This window comes from Schistocerca nitens, chromosome 5, assembly GCF_023898315.1.
Source record: "Schistocerca nitens isolate TAMUIC-IGC-003100 chromosome 5, iqSchNite1.1, whole genome shotgun sequence".
Taxonomy (NCBI): Eukaryota; Metazoa; Arthropoda; class Insecta; order Orthoptera; family Acrididae; genus Schistocerca; species Schistocerca nitens.
Window position 1 is genome coordinate 771,327,326 of NC_064618.1, and position 16,076 is coordinate 771,343,401.

Here is a 16,076-nt window from a genome sequence, read left to right on the forward strand (position 1 = left end):
GTTCTCCCATCCATAATTCTACGGTAAACTACTTAGAAGGTCCATGGACCTATTTCAAGACAGGGTAATCTTCGTTTCATAGCTGGAAATAACGTAGCCCACAGAAAATTATTCCTTAATGTCTGAAACATATCTTATAGTTCTGTTTATTATTCTTGTCAATATATTCCTCACGTTCCTCTCTTCACAATCCTGCAGAGAACCTCTTCAAATATTATATTATCCCACCAGTCCATTAACGTTAAACATTCTTCTGTAGCGTCACATCTGAGACCACTTAGCCTATCTTGTTTTTATGTTTTCCCTCAGTCTATCAGTCATTTCCATACAACGCTCGAATCTTAGTCTGAGAAATTTATTACTCAACTTAAGACCTTGTTTAATGCTAATAGGCCTATTCTGGTTATGAATGCCCTCTTTTCCTGTTCATTTCATTCATACTTGTCGGTAGGTGAGTTATCGGTGAACCTTACTGCAAGAAATACACTTCTTTCTTGTCTGTCAAAAATGGCTATAAGCACTATGGTACTTAACATCTTAGGTCATCAGTATCGTAGGTTAGAGTTACTTAAACCTAAGTAACCTAAGGACATCACACACATTGCCCGAGGCAGGATTCGAACCTGTGACCGTGGCAGCAGCGCGGTTCCGGACTGAATTTCTGGTCTGTCAACTGTTGAAAATATATTAGTGTTTTGTTACCCTGACCGCGGCGTAACTGGGAAAAATGATCTAGAGATTCGTGACACTGCCAGAAACGGGCCACTGTTACGCAGTTAACGAGAAACAGTGATCATCAGACAGAAAATAAGTGTATTTATGCATTTCGTCATACTCCTCCGTCCCTACTGTTTTCACTTAATTTCAAACATGTTCGACCATGTTACGCTGTCGAATGCCCTCTCTAGATCAGCAAATCGTATGAATGCGGCCGACTTCTCGTAAGTCCTGCTTCCATCATCAAATTCCTCTGTGGGTGCATGCAGCGTTCTTAAAGCCAAACTGATAGTCGTGTAACAGGTCCTCAGGTATCTTTACTTACAGTGAATGGTGAGCTTGGCGCCATCTTCTGGCACGTCAGTGTAGACGTTGGGATTCTCAGCCTGGCAAGCGAGGAAGCGGCCGTCGTCCTCCTTGCTTGGCACGAAAGAAAGAGTTGACGTCGTTGTGTTTCCGTCCACCGACGTCTGAAACAAAAATCCATCTTCAGTTACGTTTGGCCCAGATCAGGTCAGATTTCGCTTAATCTCAACATAACACGGAGTGACTCAAATTAATAGGGTAGAAATTACGCCTAGGGCAGAGCACCATAAGTCAAGTTCAGTCAAAGAGCTAATGATCGTAAATGGACAATATTGGGAGTTCAAAATGGTTCAAATGGCTCTGAGCACTATGGGACTCAACTGCTGAGGTCATTAGTCCCCTAGAACTTAGAACTAGTTAAACCTAACTAACCTAAGGACATCACAAACATCCATGCCCGAGGCAGGATTCGAACCTGCGACCGTAGCGGTCTTGCGGTTCCAGACTGCAGCGCCTTTAACCGCACGGCCACTCCGGCCGGCCAATATTGGGAGTATGAAGTTACCAATGAGCATAGCCTTTGGGACACATGTCTGTGAAAAGCTTGTGTTTCTTAACAAATCTCTGCCCATTGCACCGACGATGGTGTCAAAATCTTAGAAATCAATATATAATTGTGAAAGATGGTTTAGAAACAATTTTATGGCGTTAAAAAGAAAGAAAATGGTATGTGTGAACTCAGACATTAGAAGAGAAGCCGGTAACATAATAATCGTATTTAAATGTGTTTAGCATTAAGCAACAATCTTACACGAAGCTTTCAGTGTTTTGGTTAGGAAGAAGTTATTGAACAAAGGGTTGCATAAATTTACGAAGGGACTACTGTAAGATTAGAACGCTTCGAGGTGATTACTAAGAAAACTGGATAGCTTGTTACTGTATGGTGCTACGTTTTGGAGCCAATACATGTTTTACACACCAGTCTGTGAAAATGCAAGAACGAACAACAAGAATAAGGAAAAGGGATTACAGATATGAAATCATACAAGAACACTTTTTGGCATTTGAAATTTAACTCTTCCATGACTGTGTGTAGCTGAAACTAGATGTTACCTTTAATCATATAGCGAATTCTTTGTGTTAAAAAGGCAATTTCACAACTACAGAACTAGAAGTAGATTTTTATAAGCTCCTACATCGGGACGGTATTCTACATAACATTAAACAAAACCTCAATAACAAAATAATTAAGAACAATGTGAAAAAATGCCTATACCTGCTTGGAATTATAACATCTAAGAGTTGTTCCCAATGAGGAAAACGAGCCTCTTTCATAAAGAAGGCATGTGCTGTGTTTGACAATGTCTCGCATATAAATAGCGTTTCTGCTACTGTTTCTCTGATCTAGTTATTTCAGACAGCTGTTGAAGTGAGTTTGCTGAAAATTAATAATAATTTTGTGAGTTGAAATACGTGTGAAGTTTTCCATACAGTGTCACTTTTGTGTGTGAATTTGAACATCTTTTCATTGTATTTGACGTAAGACAAGAAGTGATTTCCATGTAGCATTGGCTATATAATATAAACCTCTTTCTCAGCGATATGCCCTTATACTGTAATTGTAGACAATAATGAAAAGATGACTAAATTCCATTATTATAGTTAACATCGTTATTACTGTTCTTGTTATTGTTTGTGATGTGTCCACGATGGACTTCAACATCGTTTCCAGAGCTTCTCAAACATGCTGCCAAGAATTTAATATGTGGTGTAATAGGAAACTAAGCCTGAAAAGACGAAAGAACGAACAAATATCAGATCTTTTTATCGCCATGAAATTTAGACCAGATTTTTTACTCTAAACGGGTTGTATATAGATAGTTATAACTTACGTCAATACCTACTTCGTTTGACACAAACATGGAAAGACCACAATGGGTGATGGTAAGGGATGGTCATTGAACTGTAATAGGCCCAACGTCAGCCATACATTTGAATATATTGCTTCCAATGCATCCAACGAAGAAGACAAGGCAATATGACTAAGCAATATGAGAATGTCAGTTTGCCTGTGAAATTCACATTTCTATGTGTGGAGAGAATGGTTGAGCAGTACATAATTTAGGCTTGTAGCTGCATTCTCACAGCACAACAAATAAAAATATGTTCTGGTGAAGCACTGTTCAGACCCACTCAGACTGAAAGAGGTCACATTTCATACTTAAGTGGACTCGCTGATTCGAGATTGGGGATTGATAGTCAAAGAGCATATTGTCGTAAAGTTCCAGAAAAGTAGAGAAAATATGTTTTGTGAACATTAATTTATGTATTTATTTCAACAAGCAAGGTGAGGAGTTTCTGGCTACCACTTTTACTTAACCTCTCATCCTCTGGTAAGTTAACATTACAATTTGTTTAATACGTAATAGACTAAGTTATGTTGCAATCATTACAATGTGCATAATACATACAAAATGTAATACTTACGGTGATGAATATATGGTATTTTGGAAATGTCAGTCTAATTAAAACTGTGTAAAGAAATTTCTTCATTGGCCTTTTGTTAAATGTGGGCAATGCCATGGTACAGAAACGTATGACATCAGTATTGGCTTAATCAAATCTGGAGATGAAATACAGATGTAAGTGAGACAGAGAAGGGGATGAATAAAAATTTTGCATAATGAATAGCTATGACTAAGTTCTTTCTATTGAGGAAGAAGATCGACCAAGCAAATAACTTTTGTGATGAATTTTGTGAAATTTATTAAAAGAGTGGTTTATGCCTAGTAGCTCCATTATCAATCATCTGTAGAAAGCGTTAAAATAGTCTGAAAAATAAACACAAAGTTTTTGTATTGCTTCTGTCTACACATAAAAAGAAATTAAATTAATTACAAAAGTGAATATTTAGATCCATATTTTCTTATGATTGGCCAACTAAACCTTTCCACATTCAACATCATCGTTAGTAAACAAACTGATGATGCCATTGATTCGATTTAATGGCTTATTTACGTATAACGACAATGTTAAAGATTCCATTACACTTCTCTTGGATTACTTCTGTTTCTCATGAATATTTGCCGCCCAGTATAACAGACTGACACGAAACATCTGCTTCCTAGGGTGATAAAGTTTTTCCTAAAGACGTTTCTGATATCGCCATATGAACTGAAATGAATCCGAATAATCTGTTCTTAGCATAGTGGGAGAGGTTCAATAAGTAATGGGTGTATCTAAAAGGACTTTACAACTTTGAAAACAAATATTGGTTTATTAATTTGACTTACAGACATTGGTTTGGTGCCATTTTGTAACAAAGTCGATGAATTATTTTATCTTGTGCTCAAAAAGGTTCAATGTCACTTCCATTGATTGTACGATTTCATGTCAAATTCGCTGTAACACATCAGGCATGACTAGATCAGTTGCGAGGAAGATCATAGTTCTGAGCTCTGGTGGAGAAGGTGGTAAACGTGAAACGAACCTGGTATCCTTGACGAACGCCCAAAAGGAAAAGTCAAGAACTGTCATTTTCGGTGAACGTGGGTGCCTTGCAGTTGGCGAATATCGGCCAATCCATTTACCTGGAAAGAGGATATTCAAGAAATCGCAGCCATCAGAGAAGTAGCGTGACGGTGTGCCCTCTTTCGTAATCTGTACGCTACATTCTTGGTCGTTAACGTCAGTGTAGGAGGTTAAAAAACTTCCAAGATATCTCTTCAAGCCACAACACACAGCGAGCATGCTTGGAACTGGTAACGGCAGCCATCTTCGCTGCAACTTTCGCTAGCACTCGCAGCGACGCAATTCGGTACGAGCGTACCACATGAGTGGAAACCTGATTAGCAAACTGCATAAATGCTTTATGAGATGTAGCGACCAGTTTTAATGCACGCAAAAACTGATATTACTTCGGGTCACCGTATTAGTTTATTTTACTCTGGCTTGCGCGTTTCAACCTAACGTCATTCTCAAAGGCTCAAAATACACACACTACCGCTTATTAATTTTAATACACCCAACAAATGATATCTAGTTCTCTGTAGATAATGTCTAATAACGTGATACGGCTTAGGAAGCAAAGGAATAGTACAACAGTTGTACACATGTCAAGATTTTTGTTTGTGGTTATCGAGATACAATAGTATACAAAAACAATGGTGTGTACATAAATGTTGTCTACCTGTCTTATATGTTTGTTTACTTATATACCAACGGACGCCGCATTTGGTGCACCTGTGTCGTTCCCTGTGCTGATGTGATTCCCACAGCAAACGGCAAGCATTGCTACGATACATAACATGCGGTTCCTGCACGTCAGTTCCTTCGCGACATCGAGGTGAGCACATCGCTAGTATGACTCTTCGAGTGGAGATATCCACAGAAAACGTGCTGCAATTGCAGCACTTAGCCAAGTAGGTTTATCTATTTGCCAAATTGAGAAACAGTGTAGTGTGTCCAAGCGGGGGGTGAGAAACAGTGTAGTATGTCCTAGCGCGGGCAGGGGGGGGGGGGTGCAATACACCCTTCACCGCCGGAAGAAACAGGTAGCTGTAAGGACATATCACGACCAGGAGGACCTCGTAAAACAATTAAAAGTGGTTGTAAATATTTCAGATTTACCAATAAGAGAAATAGATTCAAGACAGCGCCCCGAATTCGTTCAGAATTGGTACAATTGAACAGGACAACAATATCTGTTGCAACAGTAAAGAGGAGGCTAACTGAAGCTGGCTTGAGAGGATATGTCACAGCAAGAAAACCCCTTCTAAGGCCCAAATATAAACAGAAGAGACTTGAATGGGCAAGAAAACATCGTAATAGAACACCGGAAGAGTGGTTGGTTGGTTGGTTGGTTTGGGGAAGGAGACCAGACAGCGTGGTCATCGGTCTCATCGGATTAGGGAAGGATGGGGGAGGAAGTCGGCCGTGCCCTTTCAGAGGAACCATCCCGGCATTTGCCTGGAGTGATTTAGGGAAATCACGGAAAACCTAAATCAGGATGGCCGGACGCGGGATTGAACCGTCGTCCTCCCGAATGCGAGTCCTGTGTCTAACCACTGCGCCACCTCGCTCGGTACCGGAAGAGTGGACGAAGGTGTTATTCACCGATGAATCGGAGTTCGAGTTTTTGGAATCAGAAGGAGAATACTTGTTCTCCGTTTTGTAGGGGAAGGGGTAGCCGATCAGTCTTTCTGCTTACAGTTGCACACGGTGGAAGTTCTATTACGGTTTGGGGATGTCTTTCCGGAGATAGAATTGGCGACTTTGTGAAAATAGAAGGATGTGTGGATCAGAAGCAGTACCACCGCATACTTCAGTATGATGCACTACAAAGTGGATTGCTCTTAATAGGAAAAGGGTTCACCTTACAACAGGATAATGACCCAAAACATCGGCCGGTATACTCTACAAAGTACATTGCATCAAAGGAAAAACAGAAAGTAATGAATGATAGGGTATTACCGTCCCAAAGCCCCGACTGTAATCCCATTTAAATGCTCTGGAATTAAGTGGACTGACGTATAAGGGAAGTTAATAAATCCAGCAAAGAACCTCTCTGGAATATTGTTAAGAATGTGTGGAATCATAATTATAGATTCACGATATCTACAAAATTTGATTGACCACATACCTCGAGTTTGTGAGGCAGTCCTTAAATCCAGGGGAGGGTACGTTGGTGAAAGTAAAATATAATGATGTGGAAATGAATATAATTACACGTTGTGAGAAATAACTTTTGATTTGTGTTTTACATCTGAAGTATCTGGGTGTATTGAAATTAATGAGCGTTAGCGTATCTAAAACATTCGTGTGTACAACCAAAACCGGATTTGTCAAACATGGTTACAAACTACGTGGTCTACCTTACATGGTGTCATTAGTTTGCACTCAAATATCATTATGGAAGGCAGACAGGTTTGGCAGTTTAGGTTTTACACATGAATGTATTACGTGCAATCTGTGCCTTTGAGAAATGTCTAAGGCCGAAATCTGAGGCAGAAAAAATTAGTAAATACAGCGGTCAAGTCTAATACCAGTTTTTGAATTTATTTAATGAGTTGTACGACTCTGCAGGTTCTTGGGTGAGCTACAACAGTCAGTAAGGGAAGGCCAATCCCGGGAATGGCTGAGATCCTGGAGAGCTGGGGAACAAGAGCAACTGCTAAGATCTGAGTCGCTCTATAGTAGGGGTAAATAGCCTAAACGCTGATCTGCAGGTAAACGTTTGTGGACAGACCGTACTGTCTACCATAGCATCAGGCACGTAAAAAATTCTATAGAAAAGCAGCCTCCACCCTATGCAGTCATGGAGAGGGGGGGGGGGGGGAGCAACGTCGCACAACCAAGCCAAAGAAAAATAAACTGTTTGGCAAATGGGTATCTCTTGTCAAAGGACAGTCCGGTTTTTTGCTGAATGGACTTCGGAGGAAACTGAAGGGAACCAGGCTGGTTGAAACGTTGTCACCTCATTGCTTAAATGAGAAAGACGTGTGGCAATTATTGTTAAAAGTATTTCAGTTTACCCATTATGGGGGAGGTGTGGTGTGGGAAGGAATTTGTTGGGTAACCTGAAAGAAGTAAGCTAAGTGGGAGTTGAGAACTTCACTTCTCAAAATTTTATAGGTGGGAGGGCAGCTCAATGGGTGGCTTACGAGGTAGCTGGTAGATGTAGTCTTGGACAACAGTTTGTAGAAATCTCACTGGTTAATTACTGGCCATGCCAATCCCTTGGTAGGAGAGCATTTGCTCAGACTTTGGCGCGGAGCAGAAAGGAGACGTAAAATTTTGGGGGACTCAGGCTGGAGATGCGAAAGATGACAGTCTGGCTCGGGAGATGCGGAGGGAAACAGATTTTGCTGGGAAACACTAGGAGATCAACAGCCTGCTATCTCGAGAATGAACCCATCACATCACCATTGACAATCTGGTGCCATCAGCTGGCCACAGAGGGTACTGGACCTTGTATTGACGATTCTGGTGAGAATAGGTTGCAGTGTGGATTATCATGGGAGGATTGTTATTAGGTGTTTTCGATTCAATTCTTTTAGAGATGGTTAGAAAATGTGACCCTATATCTTGTCTCATAGTTGAGTACACATCAATGACTTAGCAGCTTCAGGCATTTGTATGTCGAATCTACATCTTGTTTCATGGCACAACTGCAGCGATCATTGCCCTCCAAATTATTATGCATTTGAGAATTTCCTGTTGAAATGATGGTCACTCACATCTTATCTGTTTCTTGTAGGCCTTGTTCAGTCGATCTCATATCCAGTTAAATCGTTTCAATGTTCAATACTTGTCATGTCTGTTTTATATTCGTGCTATTCTTATTAATGTGTAGCTTCCCTTCTTTTCGAGCGTGGGCTCGAGAAAAGTAAATAAAATTACGGTTAACCAAGTCCAAGATTTTCTATACGCTAAGTAATTAAACCTCTCCCATTAACAATGTTTAGTGATTTTGTGAGAACTGGCTCCCAGAACTCATTTATAAAAGCGAATTTTATCTCATCATATGATCTGTAGGACGACAGATTCATTTCTGTACCTGAGTTCATGGGGAAGTATCTGTCTCTCGGTTGGTCCAGCCGGATATCATTATTGCATTGGGCGGAAGGTTGGTTTGCACAAGCTGACACATCCTAAAGCGGGCTGTGGTACTCTATGGATAGTAACAAAGTAATTGTATGTCGTTTGATTTCTTATCCCAGTGTATCACTCTACATGCGCTGTACTGAAAGTATTTGTATAGCAGTGGGAATGCTGACTGTAAATGTTGTGTGTCTTGTATGTAAACACAGCTGCATCAGTTTAGTCATTGACTTCCTGTTGACAACTGAAATACCACTCAGTATCTGTAATAATTCCTGGCAGATCAACTGTTAGTATCACTCTCGGGTGCCCAGCCTGGTGGAGTCATTTACGAAACACGATATTTCGACGGGTGCCTTGCGTCACCTTCAAGTGATACTTGCTACGTGGCTCCTCCTTTCTACCCTTACAGCTCTCCATCTCTTCCCTCATTACCCGGCCACGCGACTCATCGGGTTTAGTAGTGGGGGATGGAGAGTGGTGGGGATGAGGGGGAGCTGAATGCGACCGTGGAATGCTGGGCGCGAACACCGGAACACCGGTCCCACAAAGCTGCCACCACAGTGGGGCTCGGAAGTCGCACTCAGTAGACGTTATGACTTCTGTTGGCTGAGCACTAGGTCCCGCCCCTTACTGTGATTCAGGCTATTGATGAGTCTGCAGGCCACTCGTCTTTCAACAGCCTCCGTTCAAGGGGTCTGCCTCGACACTTCCGTTTATTCATATTTCGTAGAGCCGTCTATAAATATCCAATAACTGGCAACCGCAGGTTCAGTTCGTTGCTAGAGTTTAGCGTCACTCGTGTCCTGCTGGCACCATTCCTCGACTGTTCGTTCAGTCTGACGACTTACGCCTCACTGCATTTGCAAATGGGTTCACTGAATGCTCGGCGAGTGGTACAAGGGTGCTAAGCTGAGACGTTAGCGTAGCGACTGCAACCACATCATAGTATTTTTATACTTGAGCGTTAAATGTTTTGTGCTATAAGTGATGGCAACTTCATATTACAAATTTTTCACTGTTTCTGTGGAAGTATTTTCCGAGATATGCAGGTATTTCGGCTAACAAATCGAATAAATAGTAATCATGGCTCTGTAACAGTTGAATCAGGATCGCAAGCTTTTACGCAAAACTACTAATAAATAAACCTTGAACAACTTCCGAAATATTTTCCTTCCTGTACACACTAGAGCAGGGCTTCCCGGTACTACCTGTCACGAGGTTCACAACTTTTACCAGTATAAAATTACAGTTTCAATGTCCTCAAGTCTTATGAAACTCTTCTTACGTTGGAGGAACCACACTTTCCTTTAGATTCTTTTGTGAGTCACAGTAAGTTGTACAATTTCTGCCCCCCTCCCCTCCCCAAAAAAGAAATTAATAAAAACGCAGTTATCCAGAAGACAAAATTGTACGAAATTATTAACAATGCCTGATATTTATTATCAGCAAACGAAGTGGCACATAATTTTGAAGAGAAACTGCTCCCCCTTTTCCTAGTAGAATTAGCCTACTTATAAAGTAAAAAGAATTTAGATTACAGATGGTTTTAATTAGAAGAATATTAATAAGTTCACAATAGCTAAATAACATACAATATGCATTATACACAAACTGATCGTCCAGACCATTGTGACCAGCGACCTACTATCGATATTAACACGTCCAGGCGATAGCAGCATCATCTGGTGAGGAATGACTGTAGTCAGATACACGCATGGTGCATGTAATATCAGTCAGTGTGCTACCCGTGTTGTAGGATGGCGAAGGAGCGCAGTCTATCTCAGTTTGACCGAGGGCAGATTGTGACGGCCCGGAGGCTCAGCATGATCATTTCCTAAACTGCGCGACTTGTAGGGTGTTCTACGAGTGCTATGATGATCATCTTCAAAAAGTGCCAAAATCAAGGTGCTACCACGTCCAGATGTCATGGGATTGAGCAGCCACCCCTCATTACAGATGTCAGACGTCGTAGGCTGGGCAAACTGATAGAACAGGACAGGCGGCGAACTGTGGCAGAACTAACACCAGATTTTAGTGCTGGGGAGAGTACAAGTGAGTCTGAAAACGCAATCCACGGAATACTCCTAACGGCGGGCCTCCGCAGCTGACGACCCAAGTGCAAATGTTAACACGATGACATCGCCAATTGCGACCGAAATGGGCACGTGACAATGGAAATTGGACTCTGGCGCAATGGCTGATCGTTGCATGGTGTGATGAATCCCGATAGCTTCTTCATCATGCCGATGTGAGGGCTTGAATCCATCGTCTTTGAGGGGAACAGCTCCTTGACATCTGCACTACGGGACAGATATAAGCTGGTAGCGGCTCCATTATGCTCTGTGGAAGATTCACATTGGCGTCCACGGGTCAAGTAGAGCTCGTGCAAGGCAACATGAAGTCCGAGGAGTATCGTACACTGGTTGGAGACCATGTACACCCCTTCATGATGATAATGTTTCCCGACTGCAGTGGTATTTTTCAGCACGGTAATACGTCATGACACGAGACGAGGAGTGTGATGGAGTGGTTCCAGGAACACAGTGGCGAGTTGCAATTGTTGTGCTGGCCCCCCAACTCACCAGATCTGAATCCGATCGAACACATCTCGGATGTTAGAACTCATCGCCCCCCTCACTGAAATTTACGGGAATAAGGTGACTTGTCTGTGCAGATGTGGTGACCACTCTCTTCAGCGGCCTGCGAAAACCTCATTGCTTCCATGTCACGACGCGTTGCTGCTGTTATCCGTGCCAAAGTTGGTCATAACGGCTATTAGGTTCAAATGGTTCAAATGGCTCTGAGCACTATGGGACTCAACTGCTGAGGTCATTAGTCCCCTAGAACTTAGAACTAGTTAAACTTAACTAACCTAAGGACACCACAAACATCCATGCCCGAGGCAGGATTCGAACCTGCGACCGTAGCGGTCTTGCGGTTCCAGACTGCAGCGCCTTTAACCGCACGGCCACTTCGGCCGGCGGCTATTAGGTAGATGGTCATACCATTCTAGCTGATCATAGTATACCGTTCACTGAACGTAAAGATGACCTAGCACACGTTTGCACTGCTATTATATGTAGCGGGATATTTTGTTAAACTGGTATTTATCAGAGTGACGTATAATTTTTATGCTTTGCACAGCAGCCATCGATGCAGCAACGGATTTCTTTTTCCTAGTAAACACCCATCTTACCGATTCCATGCGAACCACCACGAATACATCCACTGTGACCAACCTCTTCATTTCAAAGTAGAATCTGTACCCGAAGTCCTCATATATTTACTGGATGTATTCCAATCTCTGTCTGCCCCTACACTTTTTAAGCTCTGTAATTCCCTCCGGTACCTTGGACGGTTTTCCCTGAGGCATTAACACCGTTTCTATAATGCTGCCCTTCTTCTTATCACCGTTATCCATGTGTTCCTTTCTTCAGTGGCTCTGTGGAGAACCTCCTCATTTCTTATCAGTCAATTTGGTTTTCAACATTAGGTACTTCAGTATCTGTGTTATTCCAAATTATGATGCAGTTTTTCTTCGGACATGCGTGCATTTCTGAAGGAACAGGCACTGCACCGATTACAGCCGTTATGAATTACATGTAATGTATTCGCAGTTGCGAATATGGACAACCATCAGCTATATAAGGGAATGACGACAACGAAGAGGTGTCCCAGATCGAGATTCGAACCCGGATATCCCGCTTATTGCGAGTGGTCGCCTTACCATTAGGCTATCAGAGAACGATACACCGAGACCCAAAGTTCCACATGTTATCAATCATGTGTCCACAACCTATATTAGTACGTCCATTACGTATTCCCCCATACACGGGAGACAATTTATTCGAAAGTCGCTCGCCTGGTGTCGGCGGATAAATACGATATTTAATTGCCTGTGTTATTCCGAATTAAGATGCAAAGTTCCTACGCTGAGAAGAGCTTCGATTCCTGTACGAGAAAGGAAGCACTACTGATGTTGCAGCTTGGAGCCATTTTGGTCAAATGGTCGCATTCTGTGTTGTGTGAACTTAGTGCAGGGAGCAGTGATGGACCATTTATTCTGTTTTCAGGAAGACATATATTTAGAACGGATGTGTCACGAACACAATGTCAAATGTTTGGTTAGATGGAAGTTTCTTACACGCATTGGGTGTGTGTTAATACATCTCGTGAGGAGAGCTCTATAAATTCTGTTGAGATCAGCACACTGCAAGCCTGATTCGGATTATATGAGTGTGTACATGTAGCTATACAGAGATTTACTTAATTGGTGTGATTTTACTCGTGGTAAAATTCTAGTTCTTTGGTAGTATTAGCAGTAGTGAATAGCTAGTGAAGAGAGTCATTAGTAGACGTATAGGTGGATTTTATTTTATGTGAATGTACACACTATTGCAAAGTTATGGACCGCAGTTGTGAATTTATGGTTGCTACTATGTTTGTCTGTCTAAGTGATTGTCTTTCTCTTGTGTTTTATTATGGTAAATGTGCCACGAGGTCAAGAATTGTTGGTTTTACACTGTTTTGTTATCGCACCAACATTTTTTGTCAATCGGGTGGTATTTAATATCAAATTTACGTACTATAGCACTGGAAGGAATCTTATATTATTTACCTTTGTTTGTTGCGCAGCTTCTTTACAGCTAGACAAAACACTTGTGTCCCCTCTTGTTAATGTTCTAATTTTGTTAGTGAAGAAATTACGTGCGTTTTTATTGCTAAAATAAGCCTAAGCCTGCACAACCCATAGGCAAAACCCATCGCTACACAAACGATAAGGGAACAGAACGTCACCATCGAATGGAGACTTTTTCGCTCTGAATGGAACGCCAATATAACATTAGTTTGATTGCCCAGTAGTAAATGTCGAAACTGAGGTCACAGTGTACCATCAGCGGTATAAAATTATAATACAATATCACAATAGTTCTACGGTGGCAGGATAAATGAAGACCAATTTTGCACCTTACATACGAGTTTTATACATCGGAACGGGAAAGTGAATATGACACCTAACTTACTTCGGCAGTAATGAGCATATCTGCCTATAAGTATGTAATGAAAAAGGGATGACATTCAATCGGAGGTATTAACACACCACTCCTACATAATGCATGCCAATGAGCAGAAGGTGAAACAAGCAGCGAGAGGAAACTTTTTTTGTGGAAGCCAGTGTGAGCAGATGCAGAGGCCGCACCCCGGGAGGCACTACAGAAAGCTCCTAAGGGGGCGCATCCCATGGCAGGTCAGCGACTGGACAGGGATGCATACTGCAGGGGGCGTAATGGGGCCACCAGAAGTAGGACAGAGAGAAGCTTTAGAAAACTTAATTTTGGAATGCCAAAGGGATACGACCAAAACAAGTGACGCATTCGATCACATGAACTGCAAGTGGTACATACGTAATAGGCACATGTAGCTTTTTAGGCATCTGGAGTAGGCACAAAACGTCCGATGGGCGGAAACGCACCAGGAAGGAGTAAAGTGCCGATATTTCAAACCATGTTTAATGGTAGGATCCTTGCGATTGGAAGAGAGAGTTTCCACAAAATTAGAGGAACGCTCCTACTGGTCGAAAAAACCCGTGATGTCGAGAACGACAGAACCCAGGTAGAGAGACAGTTCGGCTATGAGAAAGACAATACGGAAATTTTGGGGGCCTCTTCTCTGAACTGGCGTCAACTGCAGAACAGAGCACATAACGCTCTGTACAACGCATAGGGGAAATTTGTGTGAACACTGCGTTCACAGCTAGAAATTAGCTGTAGCATGATTGAGCTCCAACTGTGGAGAAACAAACCAGACAGTTAGTTAATTGTTCTTGCGAGAACTGAGAGGGCATTACAATATGCACGCTGCTCCAGCCATGTGCATGTATATCGCCATATTATGAGACTAGGGATGAGTTCATGTTTTCTTACATATTGTGAAACATAGTGAGAGTTGGTGCTGGAAAATTGAGCAAAGGCTTAATTAGATTTTATACGAACTTCAGTGGGTGAGAGGAGCCATGCAGAGGACAACTCATGGTAGCAAAGGTAAATACCGTGTGCAGAGGCGTAAACTTGTTGTTTCACCAGCTTTTATCATAGTACTGGCCAACATCATAACATAACCGTAAGAATAATTTTGTAAATAAACTTCTAGTTAAAATTTGAAATTGTTGTGTTTAGGATTATTTAACATTCTGAGAGTTACAATTTAATACATTTGTGCTTAGGATTAGTTCACTTTCAGAGGCCTACATGCATCATTTTGACAACTGTCTTAACATTGTCACATTGTAAACTGTGTAAAAGTGTGTATTTCCGTGAGCAAATTGCAATATTAAACAATGTCATTACAGCTTACACAGTTGTGTGCAGTCATAGATCAAGAAACCACCTAACTGTAACCTTACATAGATAAGGAAATAACAATGATTGTCAACTTTAAAAGTGGCCAAAGCAAATCTTATATAGGATGTTCTTGACCACGGTTGATGGTAAATTTTTCACATTGTTGAAAAGAGAAACAATGGGAAAAATATTTGATAGAGAAAATATGTATGCACAAACACATCAAACCAAACGTAAAAGGCAATATATCCTCCCTACTTTTTCCATTGTTTCGTTTTCTTGGTAAGAGTAAGTTCCAAATAAAGTGTAAAGCAACTGTACTCGTCCCTTAAATACAGAAGTGTTTTCCACTGTCAAAAGAAGTCTTAAAAAGAAACGTTCTGGTTCTGGTGCCGTAACACACAAATTAATTTTGGCTTTCAGATATTTGGTTTTTCTGAAAGAACACTCATAGTGAAAATACCCAAGTCCTTATGGAACGTTCTCAAAATGTCACGAATTCAAAGCAGATAAATAAAATAAATCTGTGTAGGATGTGTCTCCGCAGATATTTGTGGTTTCGTGTTTCCTGGAATCAGCTCAAACACATCACGTCTTTTATACACTGAAGAGCCAAAGAAACTGGTGTACCGGGTGATCAAAAAGTCAGTATAAATTTGAAAACTTAATCAACCACGGAATAATGTAGACAGCCGGCTGCGGTGGCTGTGCGGTTCCAGGCCCTTCAGTCCGGAACCGCGTGACTGCTACGGTCGCAGGTTCGCATCCTGCCTCGTGAATGGATGTGTGTGATGTTCTTAGGTTAGTTAGGTTTAAGTAGTTCTAAGTTCTAGGGGACTGATGACCTCAGCTGTTAGGTCCCATAGTGCTCAGAGCCATTTGAACCAATAATGTAGACAGAGAGGCAAAAATTGACACACATTCTTGGAATGATATGGGGTTTTATTAGAACAAAAAAAAAAACACCCCATATTGCTAGACGCGTGAAAGATCTCTTGCACGCGTCGTTTGGTGATGATTGTGTGCTCAGCCGCCACATTCGTCATGTTTGGCCTCCCAGGTCCCCAGACCTCAGACCGTGCGATTATTGGTTTTGGGGTTACCTGA

The 16,076-nt window shown here is 41.7% G+C and overlaps 1 protein-coding gene across 1 annotated transcript in view; it reads right to left on the reverse strand.

Moving 5' to 3' along the window:
- Window positions 1-16,076, reverse strand: part of LOC126260711 (hemicentin-1-like) — a 768,668-nt gene that overhangs the window by 180,593 nt on the left and 571,999 nt on the right. The window contains exon 7 of the mRNA XM_049958048.1: window positions 1,043-1,187. Coding sequence (XP_049814005.1) covers window positions 1,043-1,187 — 145 coding nt within the window. The remainder of the gene's footprint in view (window positions 1-1,042; window positions 1,188-16,076) is intronic.